This window comes from Manis javanica, chromosome 6, assembly GCF_040802235.1.
Source record: "Manis javanica isolate MJ-LG chromosome 6, MJ_LKY, whole genome shotgun sequence".
NCBI classification, from domain to species: domain Eukaryota; kingdom Metazoa; phylum Chordata; class Mammalia; order Pholidota; family Manidae; genus Manis; species Manis javanica.
The window spans coordinates 111,538,629-111,554,456 of record NC_133161.1 but is presented as its reverse complement, the minus strand read 5'-3'; the positions used below and the strand labels follow the sequence as shown (position 1 = coordinate 111,554,456).

The 15,828-nt window shown below is 38.3% G+C and overlaps 1 protein-coding gene across 1 annotated transcript; it reads left to right on the top strand.

Annotated features, from left to right (window-relative positions):
• Positions 1-11,999: 11,999 nt before the first annotated feature.
• LOC108407033 (porimin-like) lies at positions 12,000-13,908 on the top strand. Its single transcript, XM_037026633.2, has one exon. The coding sequence runs from the start codon at positions 12,777-12,779 to the stop codon at positions 13,428-13,430; it is 654 nt and encodes a 217-aa protein (XP_036882528.2). The 5' UTR covers positions 12,000-12,776; the 3' UTR covers positions 13,431-13,908.
• The last annotated feature ends 1,920 nt before the right edge of the window (positions 13,909-15,828 follow it).

Sequence of the window (15,828 nt, the reverse complement as noted above, 5' to 3'; positions counted from 1 at the left end):
TTTTTTGAAAGTTCAAAGTCTTTAGTTCATCAGATTTGAGCCATTAGTAGGGTCAACAAAGTTAGAACACACAATGTTTGAAACTTTCCCCTAATTTGAAATCAGAAAAGCTAGAGAATGGGTTTTACTTTATTTTTCAACGTAAAAAGTCAAGTAAATAATATGCTAAACTCTCTTTTTGAAATAGTTTATTATTATTTTATAGCACTTTTATGTGTACATAATAAGAAAAAAAAGGTTATCAGCACAGAAGAGTATAAAATGATGATACCATACCAGTCCAGGCCTGCTCTTCAGAAACAAGCACCATTAGCAGCTACTGCTGTTACGCTGTGCAGTGTTTACCATAATAATTTAGAATAATATGGTTACAGATTTTTCTCAATTTGCCAGGTTTAGAAAATATCTACTGACTTCCATTTATGAAGGCTAACAAATTTCTTGTGTTTATACTTACTCCTAATTTCTCTGCTCCCCTCCATCTCCTGATTCATGTTAGTTATATTATTTTAATTATTATATAATTGCATTTCTAATTTTTCTAAAAATTATATTTATAATTATTATTTATAACTTTAAATAATGTACCTAAACTACTTTCTGCATCTATTTATTTAGACAGACTCTTTTGATTCCAGTTATATGAAAGGGTCCACCTCTCAATTTTTTATTTATATATGTGTATATATATATACCCACATATGTGCACACATATACATATATTTACATTCTGCTCTGTAATTATAGTCTTCTGCAGATTAAAAAAAGTTAATCTATATTTTCACTTATATATGAAACCTAAAAAGCAAAACAAATGAACAAGCAAAATAGATACAGATTCATAAACATAAAGAATGGTGTTGCCATAGGGAAGGGGGTTGGGCAGTTAGGTAAAATAGGTGAAGGGGGAAAAATTTGTGAGAATATTTGATATTTTAATCTGGGTGATGGTTACATGAGTGCATACACATCTCAAAATTTATTGAGCTCTACACTATGATTTGTGCAATTTATTGTATGTACATCAACAAAAAAGATGTCATAGATAATCATAAAACAAAAAAATAAATGAAAATGAGTTCTTTTCTGTTAGAGATAACATATCACAATAGATAAATAAGTTAGTCCATATAAAACACTCAGCATAGAGCCAGACACATAGGTTCTCTATAACTGAGTAGTGTGGATGAAACCCCATTGAGAAGGAAATGTGATCTTACTTAATTGAATTTTGCAGCTTAAATGAGATTCTTCTAAGCTTGAAGAATTTAGACCCTCCCTCTGTTGATCCTCCCTCTCTCTCTTTCCTCCTTTTCTTGTTGTCTTCATTTCCTCTGGGTCATATTTAGAGAGCACTGCTTCTTGCTTGCTTTCTTGGATTACAGTGTGATAGATTACTTCTTTGAGTTTCTGTTTGACTTTGTATAGGAAGGAAGCTCTCTGAATTCTTGAATGTTTAAAATGGTCTTTTTTAACCCTCACCTTTGACTGATAATTTGGCCAGGTGTAAAATTCTAAGATCCATTTATTCCCCTTAAAACGGTTAAAAGACATTCTGCCAATAGAATGTGAATCCACCAGGGCAGGATTTGGGTCTGTTTGTTCCACTGATACATCCCTAGGACCTACAACAGTGTCTAGCACACAGTATACACTCAATATGTATTAGTTTTATTAATGAATTATCTTCTAGTACTGCTGAAAAGAAATGGGATGGCAGTCTGATTATTGCTTCCTTTTATTCCTTTCCTCTTTAGAAGGTTTTATGATTTTCTTTTTGTTCTTAAGAGTTCTAAAATTGCACCAGGGTATCTAGATGTGCTTTTGTTTGCTTGCTTGCTTGCTTGTTTGTTTTTCCTGCTCTATAACTGGTGGGCTTTGTCACTCTAAAAACTCTTTAGTCTAAGTAAATTTATTTCATTATTTTCTTGACTATTTCTTTTCTCCAGAGTCTCCTATGCCTTCCAGAGTTACAGTTAGATAAATATTAGATTTCCCAGCACTAACTTCCATGCATATTAAATTTTTCCCACATTTTCTGTTATTCTACTTCCCTTACTTTATCTTCCAGGTAATCAACTTGATCTTCTCTTATGTCTATGTTATTTAGCAATTTGATGAAATATTTATTTTTATTTTCCAAGAACTCTTTCATGCTCTCTGACTGTTATTTTTCATTACAAACTTTAACTGTCTTAAGAATGCAGCAGGTAATAAATTCCTCTGATGATACCAAGTACCATTCTTACTACTTTTACTGGAATTGTTTAAATATTAATTTTTTTAACTGGTTAATATAGGTGTTAGGAATGTGATTGATGTGTATATGTTGATTAGTTTTTAAAATTCTTTTTAATTGCTTGGATTATCTTTTTTTCCTTGGCCTCAATTTTTTATTTTTCTGGCTTTCTCTTTTGTATTGTTTTTTTCTTCTCACGAGTTTGATGTTCCCTGTAGGCCATTTATATGACTGAATTAAGAACTAAACAAGCAACTTCATTTACTATAGGTAGTTGTATATGTTTCCTCTTCAATTGTTTAGGTTTGTTTCTCCAAGAAGCTTTTCACTCCAATAGAATGACTTACACAGTTTTTGTGTAAGTAGGTGAGGTTTGTGGACAGGTTTTCTTTGTAGGGTTTCCTGTGGGCAGAGCAAGCAAGCTGGCCTGGGAGCAGGTGAAGGTGCATCCTAAGTCTGATTATTTCCATTATGAGTTTATGGTAGAGATTCAGAATTTCTTTAGTATCTCCTTAGTCCACAAAATCCTCACCAGGAACCGTCCCTGAGAAGAAGCCTTTGTTTCTAGGGGACAGTGTTTCCTGAGGGCAAAAGTCTCAGCTGCCAAGCTATGTTTACACAGGTCAGAGGAAAGGGGCCCAGCTGTCCCCAGGCACTGAGTCCGGTGCTTTAACGAGGACACTGATTGCCCCACAGCCCATCACTGTATTGTTGACTAAGTGTGAGCTCCCTGCTGGCTGGGACCCCTTGGGAAACATATGCTCATTTTTTACAGTCTCGCCTGCCGTTTTCTTTACCCTTACTCCCTAGTCCATCCATCTGCTTCCTATCTTTCAGAATTTCTCCAAATTTCTGGTCTGCTGATGATACTCTTTCTTATTTTCCCCTGCTGTTATTATCTCATTCTCTCTAAAGAATCTTTTCTATCACTTTGATGGAAATATGGGAGGTAGTAGAGGTAAATGCATGTGCTTAATCCACCGTTTTAAGTAAACACACACACACACACACACACACAATTTGAAAAGCAAATACAGTAATGCATTCAGTTAATCCTTTGGTAGAAGGTAAGAGTTCCATAAATTAACAGAATACAATTTCTGAATTCCTTAATTGGTTCCACTGTTTTGCCCAGTTTAAGCATATTAAAAAATTAATGCTGAACAATGGGTCAGGAATTACATTTATAAAATCTGGAAATGATAAAACTTTAAAATGATATTTTAGAATTAATTTACAGAATTGTTTGTACTCAAAAAGGAATATATGGTCTTCACTGCTTTTCTAGTCCCCTTACTTACAGATTTAGACTTCAGTACCTCAACTCCATAGTAAATATAATGGCCCACTTGTCAAGGCGTTTGTTTTAGGCACAATTCTGTAAGAAGCACTGATCAACTCCGACCCAAATTCTGAAATGAGCAATATACTTAACAGTAGTGAATCTAAGGTGGGATTTGGGCTCTACCATATGCTAACCCTGCAACCTGGGCAAATGATTTAAACTTCCTAAGCCTCACTTTTCCAAACTTGAAAATGACCATATTAACACCAGTGACTTCATAGGCTGGTGCATAATCCCTCATCACGGTCCCTGACATGTAGTTAGGGCCACTGGGTGTCAGCAAATATGATTAACTTCCACAAGTAATTCACATCCACATCACAGAACAGTTCTGGAATAAACATTGAATTCCTTCTCATTAAGATACTGGTAGAATATAGGATAATATTTCTTATTTCCTTGTTACGTCTGGATAGTATTTTGGTACTTTTTTATTGTAGTAAGACGCGTATAACAAATTTACCATTGTAACCATTTTTAAGTGTATAGTGCAATGGCATTAAGTACATTCACACTGTTGTGCAGCCATCACCACCATTCATGTCCAGAACTCTTTTCATTTTGCAAAATTAAAACTCTGTACCCATTTATTCAGTAATTCCCCATTTTCCTCTCTCCCAGGCTCCTGGCAACCACCATTCTACTTTCTGTCTCTTTGAGTCTGACTACTCTAGATACTTCATGTAAGTGGAATCAGACACTATTTGTCCTTGTAACAAACTTATTTTACTTACTGTAATGTCCTCAAGGTTCAGTGTAGCATGTTAGTATTTCATTCCTTTTTAAGACTGAATAATACCATGTGTATATATGCCAAGTTTTGTTTATCTGTTCATCTGTTGATGGACATGAGTTGTTTTCACTTTTGGCTATTGTGAACAATGCTTTTATAAGCACAGATGTACAAATATCTAAGTCCCTGCTTTTACTCCTTTTGGGTATATATTCAAAAGTGAAAGTGCTGGGTTGCAGGGCCCCTCATTTTTTTATTCTTACTTTCTCATTTGGTTTCCCATGTCAGTTTGTATTTTTGTGTTTGAGGGATTTATAAGTCGTATGCAAGATTTGTTTTCTGTTTCACAGATAAATATGCTGATACACCTTTTCAAAGAGGGGAGACAGAGTCTTTTCCCTCAGACTGGCACAATCAGCCTGCACTGCGGCGCCATGCTAACTCGCCTGGTGGGACTCTCTAGCCAGCCACAGAGGCCTCTTTGGGGGTGGGGACTGGTTTCTGTGACCCTTCCTGCCAGCCACCAGATGTAGCTCTACAAGGACTTGCCCTCAACTACTCCGTGAATAAGGAAGTGGTTAAAGAAGGTTTTTATTTCTCTGTGAAAACTCACTGACATTTAACGGTGCCACAAATGGTTCTGAATAACCTGAAATGTGCCAGACAATGGGGGTACAAGTGTGTGTAAGGCCTGGCCTCCCAGTTTAGTGGGGAGCATAGGAATACCCCACACAGCACCTCAAAACACAGGTTAGAACCAGCCTGTGTCATGCAAGGATATTTAAAAGCTTGTTAAAGAGTGTTCTGGCCATGGTGCAGCTCAGTTTGGTGGGTTCTGCAACTGGACCATTTATGGGCCCTGTAAGGAAAATAATGAAAAAATTATGAATTCAAAATGAGATACAATGTGTTTAAAGGAATGAGAGCAACTAAGGGGAGGGAGTGCCCTGAAGTAGAAGCTTTATTAACTCCTTGGTAAATCTGCTTCTGGATTTGAGGAGAATTGAAAAGATCCTTTACCCCCAGTCTCTCCTACAGTGGTCCGATTATGTGCCTAATGTTTCTGTCATTATTTTGGTCAACAGTTAGGAAAGTAAAGTTAGGAAAGTAAAGAGCTTGGTGATACTGGAAATATTTGGGTGCCAGGTCACACTTAAGTCCACACCATCTTCATTATCCAGGGTCTCAGAAGGTTCTGATAGCAAAGAGCAGGCTTGGAGGACAAACAAAGTTTTAAAAAAATACCATATTCATTGTAGAAAACTTGGAAAGGCACAAAAAGAAAAACAAATTTACCTATTGATTGCCCTACTACCCAGAGATAACCACTGTCAACTTTTTGAATACCTTTCCAGTCTGTTTTACAACCCCTCAAATATGTCACCTGCTTTTTTTTGCATAACAGTACTCAAGAACATTTCCAGGCCATAAATTTTATAAGTATGTATTTAGACATTTTAAGAATTTTTTTCCTGTGGAAAGGAAAACAAAGCATCCAAACAGAATTGTTGAACAGATCCTCAAGGCTCTGCAGATTGATTTTGCACCAAAAAGCGCAATGCTGCCACCTAAAGGAGAAATGCTAAAAATGCAGCAAGGACATTTTAAGACGGTGTTTGATACATTAAACTGAGACATTAAGGAGGCCAATTCTTGTTTTTTAGATGTTTCATTTTTTTTCCAGGTTGTTTTTCCTTCCATTTAAAATGTTTCATTTGAGTAGGACATACATTTGCTAGCACAAAATTTTAAATAACAAAATGGTGTATGGTGAGAAGTAGTAGGTCTTTTACTATCCCTACCCACCCCTTTGTATAATCAGTCACGATGAGCCATTTCTTGTGTATCCGTACAGAAGTTATCTGTACATACACAAGATTCTATGTTTGTCCATGTGCATATTTTGATACATATATTTATTTTCTTCCCCCAGAAGGAGAGCATATTGGACCCATTATTCTCCACTTTGTTTTGTTTGCACTATCTGGACAATGCACGGTAGGCAAATTATTCGAGACTTGTATGTATGAAAATGTCTTTATTTTCCTCTTTTACTTTTTGGGAATTTGGCCAGAAATAAGTTTTTCAGTTATAAGATATTTTTATCTCAGGATTTTGAGGCTGCTGCTCTAGTATCTTCTAGTGCCCTGTCTGCTGTTGAAAAGTCTGAATCCAGTCAGTTTGCTGATACTCAGTACATTATATGGCCCAGTTTTTCATTCTGGAAGCTTTTAGGATCTCCTCTTTATTACCAGTTTTCTGAAATTTTAGAATGCTGTGCCTTATAAAGTGTGGCAGATACTTGTTATTCGGCCATTAAAAAGTATGTCTTTCTTCCATGGCACAGAGTGGTCGTGAGGAAGCCCCATCCTGAACAGCACCTCCCAGCCCCCTGGCACCCACGAAGAACCATGTGACTAGTTCTTGTAAGTAGAATTGATGTGTTGGATCACATGGTGCTGGGACCAGGGGAACTGACTGGGGCAAGGAAGGTGGGGAGCAGGGATACACCTACCACTGGGCTGACCAGCATCAGAGGAGGGGTGGCACCAGGGGGCATGGACCGAGTTCCTTCTTCCACTCTGTCTCCCCTTTGAGCCCCGCTCCCTGCTCCTGCTCTTCCTTAGTGCTTGGTGCCCCTGACCTCTCTGTGAGAAGTGACTCATGTCTTGTTCACATCCCTTTCTCCAGATTGTCAGATAACAATTTTCTCTACTCTGTTATGTTACCTCTCATTCATTCATTTTACATCTTCTAAAAGTGTGCCAAATTCCTTTTCTGCTGTTCTCTTTACCTTTATATCATTTCCTTCCCTTAACTGTTACTTTGGTGCAGTTTGGGTAGATTCAGAAGTCTATTAGTTTCCTAGGGCTGCTATGACAAATTATCACAAAATTAGTGGCTTAAAATGACAGAAGCCGGACATCTGAAATCAGTTTCTCTGCGCTGAAATCAAGGCATTGGTAGGGCCACATTCCCCCTGTAGGCTCTGAGAAAGGACCTGTTCCTGCCCTTCCAGCTTCCAGTGGCCTCTGGCCTTCCCGGGCATGTGGCTGCGTCACTGCAGTCTCTGCCTCCATGACCGTGTGGCCTTTCCTCTGTCTGCCGCATCTCTGTCTGCCTCTCTGTCCCACAGAGGTGCTTGTCACATGCAGGGCTCACTTGGCTAATCCAGGATAATCGCCCTGTTTCAAAGGCCTTACTTTAGTCACATCTGCAAAGTCTTTGTCATGTAAGGTAACATTCATAGACTCTGGGGCTTAGCATGTGCACATATCTTTGGAAGCCATTACATAGTTTACACAGCGAGACAAAATAAAAGCATATGGTTAACCCATCATATTTAATGGGGGTCCTTTCTATGGTTTCATCCAGTACCCTTAGATTTCATTTTATACATGTACATCTTTGATCCAGTTGGAATTTGTTTCAGAATGGAGTTTCCCTGTTATCCCAAACATTAAGTATTGGGTATTTTATGTATTCCCACTGAAAGGAAACAAAGGTAACTAATTTTTAAGGGCAAAAAATTTTAAATACTCACATTTATTTTCCTGTAATAAATACGAAAATATGAAAAAGGAAATTAAAAAGTAAGTAGATATAATTTTGCAGAAATTGCCTTTGCTCACTTGGGCCTGGAGAGTGGGAGTGACATGGCCACCTGTGTGTGGGGAGCAGAAAGCTCCTTCTCTGGCATCACTCCTGAGGGGATGAGAGCAGCCCAGCCTCACCCAGCGGGATGGAGTACTGGAGGCAATTAGCATTGCTCCTATGGACCAGCAGCGGTGGGACATCAGTGTGGGGTAGGCAATGATACCTTTACTTTCCTCTGGCCTCCCAGCCTTGCAAGGAATGACACACTGTGAGGCCTGCCAGCCTGTCACTGCCATGCAAGCAGTGGGGGTAAGAAGACAAAGCAACTAGGCCCCCAGCCAACAGGGACCACAGGCCTGGCTGCTCCTCAACCGGAGCCTGAATATATGCAAAATGTTCACGTTTTCACCGTTTGTGGTGCATGTGGAGGCAAATAGCCAGTTGTCCCTATGGGAGTTTCTGTGCAGGCTGTGAAAAAGGATTTTTCTATCTCAACCTTATTTTGACTTATTTAAGGAAAATTTCAAGTATGTCAGGGTAATGTTTCACTTTCAAACACTGTAATTTAGTTCCTTCCTCAATTTAGTATGAGGCACTTTTTGCAGCAATGCTAGGAGATGCAAACAGAATATTATTTTGGAAAACTTGAGATTTCAAGCTGGGTCTTTCATTTCTATTCACCTGTTACTTTCAGTCTTAACTGTGACATTCATATTATTAATAGAACGACAGAATTTGAATCACATTTTGTCCCAAGTACTAATGTGATAAGCTGCCTGTGTATGTCACACCTACTTCCTCTATACATGGGTCATCATCGTTCGGTTTTGCTCTCTGCTCCTGAGCACTCTGCCTCCCACTCACATGGACACATACGTCTCTGGAATCCTAGATCTTTCTTAGGGGTGATCTAGATTTTTGTGTACTTTGAATACATTCCAATTATCCTTTTTTGTCTAAATTTGATTATCTTACACTTGTTTCAACACCAGAACTTTCCTCTTGCAATTGCACAAAAACTCAGTGTGATTCTGTACCTTTGCTTTGAGTGTGCCCAAGGAGTAAAAAAAGGAGGGAGTGTGTTGGAAGGGAGCATGAGCTGTGGATAAAGAAAGGAGAAAAGAGAGAGAGGAAAAGAAGAGGTGAAGGCTCTTAAAGATCTTACATCTTCTCCCTTTTTGAAATTTGAACCCATTATCAGAAAGCACATTTCATTTTGAAGTACATAGAATGCCTGGTCATGAGCGAATGCCACGGCAGTGACAAAGGTCAGAGCCACAGCCACTTTTCTTGCATCTCCTACTTTTTTCCTGGGCTTTTTTTGTGAAAACCTTAGCATAATGCACCATTGTTTGGTTTACAAAATATTTATTTACTTTCAAAAGTTGCTCAGGTGAGAGCAGAGATATTAGAATCAGAAAAATGTGGTTTTAATTCTCAGCTTTGCCATGTGACCTTGGACAAATTATGTAGCCTCCTTAAGCCTTAGCTTTTCCACAGTAAATGTTTACAGTAACATAGTATATAAACATAGTAAATGTTTATAAATGAGAAAATGTATGTAAAAACCTTAGTATAGTACCTGGCACTTCAGACAACCCTGAATATCAATTAATTCATTCAATAACTATTTAGTGAATGTTTGCTGTGGGCTGGACTTTCTGCCAGGCACTGAGGGTGCAGTAGGGAATGGAGCAGATAAGATCCCTGCCCTTATGGAGCTAATATCCTAGGGAAAAAACAGATCATGTAAACAAATCAATAAAATAATAACAGATGCTGATTAGCCCACGAATGAAATAAACAGGGTGTGTAACAATGAACAGCAGGAGGACCAATGTTAGCTGGAGAATCATGGAAGGCTTCACTGCAGCCTAGAGGATGCAAATGAGTCAGTGGGGCCAAGAGCTGTTTAAGACTGAAGCAATTAAATCAGTGCCTCAAAAGAGATTGGGTTCTACTCACTGTTAGAGGCTAACAGGTCAAGCTAGTTCCATCTTGTCTTCTTGTGGCTTGTGTCCTTCTATAGCATGGTCATTGAGAAAAGGCTCAGATGGTCCTGTGACTTTCCATCCTCATTGACCTCCTTATCCCACTTAAATCCAATGGCCATTCATAATCACTTCCTTGAATATACTGTAAGCTGCCTTGTCCATCACATGGTATTTACATTCTCTTGGCCCAACCCCAACCTTGTTAAATCCAGTTGTCTGCCCTGCTCCATGTCTGCTCTCATCAAGGTAGCAGAAGAATAGCATACAACCTAATTGACAGGTCTCACTTTACATCCATGGAGGTCCTCATGCAGTGCAGCAATCCTTTGAGACTTCCCTGGTCCTGCTCCCCTTCACTTTCCTCCCTCCAGGGTGATAAAGAGAAGGGATGGAGCATCAGGAGCCCTGCTACCTGCCACCAGGTGAATCCAAGGTCACTTAGTCCTGCTCCCCTTCCTGCCACTGTCTTCACCCACACCATGTCTTCCCACTCTTTAATGCACAGATCTTCCCTCTCTAGGAATGTGTTGTGTCCTTATTTGATCAAACCCACAAAACCTGCTCAAAGATTCAAAAGACTCTTGGTAACTGACAGGAACTTACAACAAAAGTAGGGGGACATAAGACAGGATCATTCTTTTACTAGTTGTCCCATGAATCATGGGCTAATTGTCAATTTCTGTCTCTGAGGTTTGTTCTGATGATAATGTGAAGAAGAACATTTAAAAGTGGTGGAGCACTAAGCGCATCCACAAACTACAATCCAACATATGTAACTCAATAAACTTTATTAGCATCCCAGAGATCAAATTTTGCAGAAATCTTAATTACTCTATGTATCTGATTATTAATAAATAAATAATCTGGGGGAATTACAAACTTTTTTTACTTTTTAAAAACGTTCTCTCCCTCTAATATACATATGTTCACCATAAAACCACAGCCTCTGGCTTTAATTTTAATACAATGATTAGCCTTACAATTTTAATGTAATTATTAATCTTCTGTTTGTAATCCAAAGAGTGTCACAAATCCATTTCCATCCCACCTAGATTCCTAAAGTTCAAAGTTTTGCACATTTGCAAAAACAAATTCTTGGTGTTCAGATTAAAATCAGAATTGTTTTCTTTCCATTGCACATTGCTTTGCCCTGCTGTGTATTTTATGAGTTCATTTCAGGCTCGCTTTCTTCCCTTTATGTCAGCCGACCAGAGAGAACGCACCAGCTGGATGCCTAGTGGGCTTTTGGGGGTTGGAATCCGCAGTGTATTCCCTGTCTGAATCCTTTTCTGTGTGGTTTTGCTGTTTGCCAGACTGTTTACTTTCTGCTCTAGCTCCATCTATTGGATGAAGATGACCAATGCCGCCCAAATTTTCCATTATGGCTTTGTTTGCAATCTTCAAATTAAGTGGAAATATAACACATCTTCTCTAACATTATACTTAAATTTGACTCTGCCAAACTCTATTTTTGGACAGAAGGATTTAAAATGACTTTTGATCATACCTCCTGGACACATTTTTTTTTCTGGGAGGGAAGTTCCCGTGTCCTTTAATAGTAGTTAATTGCTTTGGCTAGTGGGGGCTTATGAAAGCTGGAATCTCTATTCATTTCCACTGATCCTCAATTACTGATTTCAATGTGCAAAAGTTGCCTTTCTGGAAGACCTTCCATTGATGATTGTTACCTCTGTTAGAATCACAAGGACTGACCTGGGTCTTGAGTTCTAAGTGAGTGTATTGCTTACATAGCTTTCCAGTTCCTTTGCCCTCCTTACCTCAGGGAAATCTGGTCTAGCAGGCTGTCCGCATATTTCCAACACTTGAAATTGCATATCTAGACATTTCACTTCTATTCTCAGGTCCAGGGATGAGTATCTTCAATTTATTAATTCGTGTAATTAAATTATTGAAATCCTGCTATGGGCAAACATCCATTTATTTAAATGAATATTTACTATACTCTTATTGGGAGTGTATTAAAGCTGCTACCCTCCTGAAAAGCATATTCTAGGAAGGAGGGAATGGTGGATATGGAGTCAGACAATAAATAAAGAAATAAATATAAAGTAAGTGAGATGGCCAATGAGTGCTCTAGATAGTGGTAGTAAAGCAGGGAAGAAGAGAGAGGGAGTAGGGGGTAGGCAGGTGCTGTCTTATGATTTGAAAAAGCCCCACTAAAAAAGTGACATTTGAAAAGATCCCTAAAGAAAGTGAGAGAACAAGACATAAAGCTATCTGGCAGAAAAGGATTTCGGGCAGTTGGAGCAGCATGGAAAAGGCCCTGAGGTAGAAGGCCTGTGTGGCTGGAAAGGAGCAGGTAAAAGCTAGGAAGATCAGAAAGGGTCTTACCATGTGGGGCCTTACAAGCCATCATAGGATTTTACTTCTGCACTGAATGAGATGAAAAGCCATTCAAATATTTTGAGCAGAGGAATGACATGATCTGATTAATTTTTAATAAAATTTGTGTTGAGGAGAAGTTATAGACAGAACAAATGCAGAAGCAAAGAGATACAATCAGGGGCTATTGCAGTAATCCAGGCGAGAAATAATGGTAGCTTGTTACAGGGTGCTAACAGATGGAAGGTAAAAAGTGGTCTAAATAATATATCCTAAGGGTAGAATGGATAGGATTTGCTGATGGATTGGTTTGGATGTGGGGTGAAAGATAAAGCAGGGCCTCAAAGATGACTGCAGGGTTTTTAGCTGGAGAAACCCAGAGGATAAAGTTGCCATTAGTTGATTGGAGTCAGGTGGCGGGAGGGGCAGCGTGCACGGCGTTGGTGAGTGGAGGGCCGTTCCTACCTGCGCAGCCTGCGCCTTGGTCGGGGACCCACGAGGCCGCCGTGTCCTGCTCTCGGAACAATGGGACTCGGCGCGCCAGGCTGCTGGGCGGTGCTGCTGGTGCTGGCGCTGCTGAAGGCCACCGAGGTCAGCAGCGACCTCGAGGGATCTGCCAACACAAAGAACCCTGTGATTCTAGCAAACTCCAGTGCTAAGCCAACAGGAACTACCAGCCATACAACGGGATCTTCCAACAACACTGTGAAACCATCAACAACTCCAGTTTCTGTAGTCTCGAAGAATGTGACAGTCATTGCCTTGACACCCACAGCCAAACGATCTACAACTTCACTTTCCTCGGTCTCAAAAAATGTGACGGTCACTACCTTGAAATCCACAGCAGCATCTAAAATGACACCACCAGGAGTCTCAACAAATACAACTTCCATCACCTCAAAGTCTACACCCAAGATAACAAGTGCTTCACAAAACACATCCCAGGTGACCACAACCCTCAATAGTCCAGTGACATCTGTTTCTTCATCAGTAACAATCACAGCTACTATTAATTCTAAAGAAAATAAAGGATTGAAGTTTGACTCTGGTAGTTTTGTTGGTGGTATTGTATTAACACTGGGAATTCTATCTGTTCTTACATTGGATGCAAAATGTATAGAGCCATCGATGAACATGATGCCATCATTTAAGGAACCCAAAGATCAGTGGAGAGCGTGACTGATGGGCCCTGTCAGTTAATTGTGGCTGATTATTTAAAACAATATTCTGTTCTTGAAAATAGTATGAACAGGCAATGCATATAATATACAATGTATTATATAAATATGTAAAGATTTGTGATGATTACTAAAGGTAGAAAAGGTTTGGTTTGGGTTTTTAAATGAACATTCAGAGCATAGTTACTGGAAGAGTTATATTCACTCTAAGGAAATATATGTAAGACAAGTCCTGTCCCATTTTTTTGCGGCATTGGTCAGGGCTAGTAATTGGGAGACCTCATCACTGAAGGGTGCACAATGTCATGTGGGCATCCAAATAAGGAGTTTCTCAGTGCATTTAGGAGTTTTGAGTACCATTGTTGTGCAAAGAACTAATGCTGTTCAGAGTCTAATACACCCTAATTACTAGTGCCATACAAGAGAAATTATACAAGTAAATCAGCCTTAAGCATCAATATTTTACATTTTCAAGGTGAGTACTTGGTTTAGGATTCCCCCAGCCCCGCCAAATCAAAACCAGAAACAATACCTGGGCTTAGTCCTGTTAACTTGTTAAATTTTTTATTAAATTCTTTTGAGCTTTCAATTGCAGTTGATATAACTTTTTTCTTCTGTGTAATTTCAGTGAATTGTGATGTTTAACATGATAAGACATAGTTGTTAGTACTAAAAAGTTAGGTTATTTGCTACTGGGAGAATATTGTCACCACTGGAAATTGCTTTATTTCATATTCAGCTACTAATTTTATACTTAGTAAATATTTTTAAGAGATGTAGAGCTGCTTTCAAGATTTACAAATGGTTAGTGTAAACACATCTAACTTAAACTCATGTGATTTCCAAAACATTTAGAACTATACTTAGAACTGTAGGTTAATGCAGTTTGTCAAGCCAGGGATTGTGGGCTCCCCTCAGGCCACAGGATGAAAATGCTGCATCTTCACACACTGCTGAATTTACTCAAGGATTGGAGAAACACAATTTTTATACCAAGATACCAGTGTTTTTTGGAATAAATTCACATCAAGTTTTCAAACAGGAATTTTTTAGACAGAAACTTCCTGCATCTTTATGTGGGTATTCTTCAGACCACTCCTCTTGTTTCCTTATTGAAGAGACATTATGTTAACAGATGGAAAAATCACAGTATTGTAGGGACACCAATATTAGCCAAATTATTTTGGACTGTGTTCTGTTTTACAGTTTATATTACAGCATTCAAAACTCAGGGTCAGGTTTTGACAAAAGTATTTAGTCCTACTAAGTTACACCAATTTTTGATAATACAAAAGAGCTAAGATGTCCTAACAAATATGTACCTATGTTTCATAGGAATTAATGTAATTTGTAATCAGCTTCTGATTTTCAGAGTATGCCATATGTCAGGAATATTGATATAAAAGGATTTCTACTTTGCATTATGGTCAAAGTGACAAATGTGAATAATAATTATCCAAAATATGGTTGTAAGGTATAATGTGACACATGCAGTGTGCAGGAACTATGAACCACATGTGTTTACATTAATTTGAAAAGAGATGTGGGCCAGCAGCTGAGTTGTATGTTACTAAATTAGCCCTAATTGCTGTCCTTTCACAAAATGTACTTCAGGCATGTTTTATAGTGACCAGGGCCTTCTAATTTTCACTTTGTCTCCTGCATTCTTGACATTTCAGTACTTCAAGTGCTGAAGGTACAGGCCTGATATTTTCTTGAGTATTTGTTTGTTAGCACTTTGAAGAAGTCAAACCACTTTTAAAGTACTAAATCTCATTATATGCCTTTAAAGTCTCCTGTGCTTTGGGTTTGAAATAATTTAGTTATGTCTTTTCTTTGTATGTAAGTTGTATAATTTGTTACTTTCAAATAGGAGTACTTTGATGCAGTTTTTTTGGTTACCTACAAAAATTGAGGGAAATGGTGATTGATGCAAATCACCAAATTCATATCCCTAATTATGCTTACTTAAGCAAATGTTCAATTTTGTTTTCATTCCTTGAAAATGTGTTTACCTGAAGATAAAAGCAATCCAGATCTATGTCTAAATAGCAGGCAGAATCCAATCTATGATTTTAAAATTTCTTTGGTTAATCCATAAAATGAATAATTCAGATATACTGACAGTATAATTTTGTATTTTTTCAGAAAAAAAATTTAAAGCAAATTTCTGTTACCTTTCTTTTTACTATAATGACCAGTTTTTGGTGTACTTCATTGTTACTGAGATCTATTTTTAGAATAAAAATTTGTTCTCAAGAAAAAAAATTTGCCATTAGTTGAGACAGGACTGTGGGTAGAGCAAGCTTTTTTTCTTGGAGGATAATTCAGAAACCAGTAATTCCATTTAGCATATGCTAATTTGAGAGGCCCATTTGAGACACTTGAGTGGAGATGTT

Excerpts from the sequence above, each read along its gene's own strand:
- LOC108407033 (XM_037026633.2), top strand. The coding sequence starts at position 12,777 with ATGGGACTCGGCGCGCCAGGCTGCTGGGCGGTGCTGCTGGTGCTGGCG.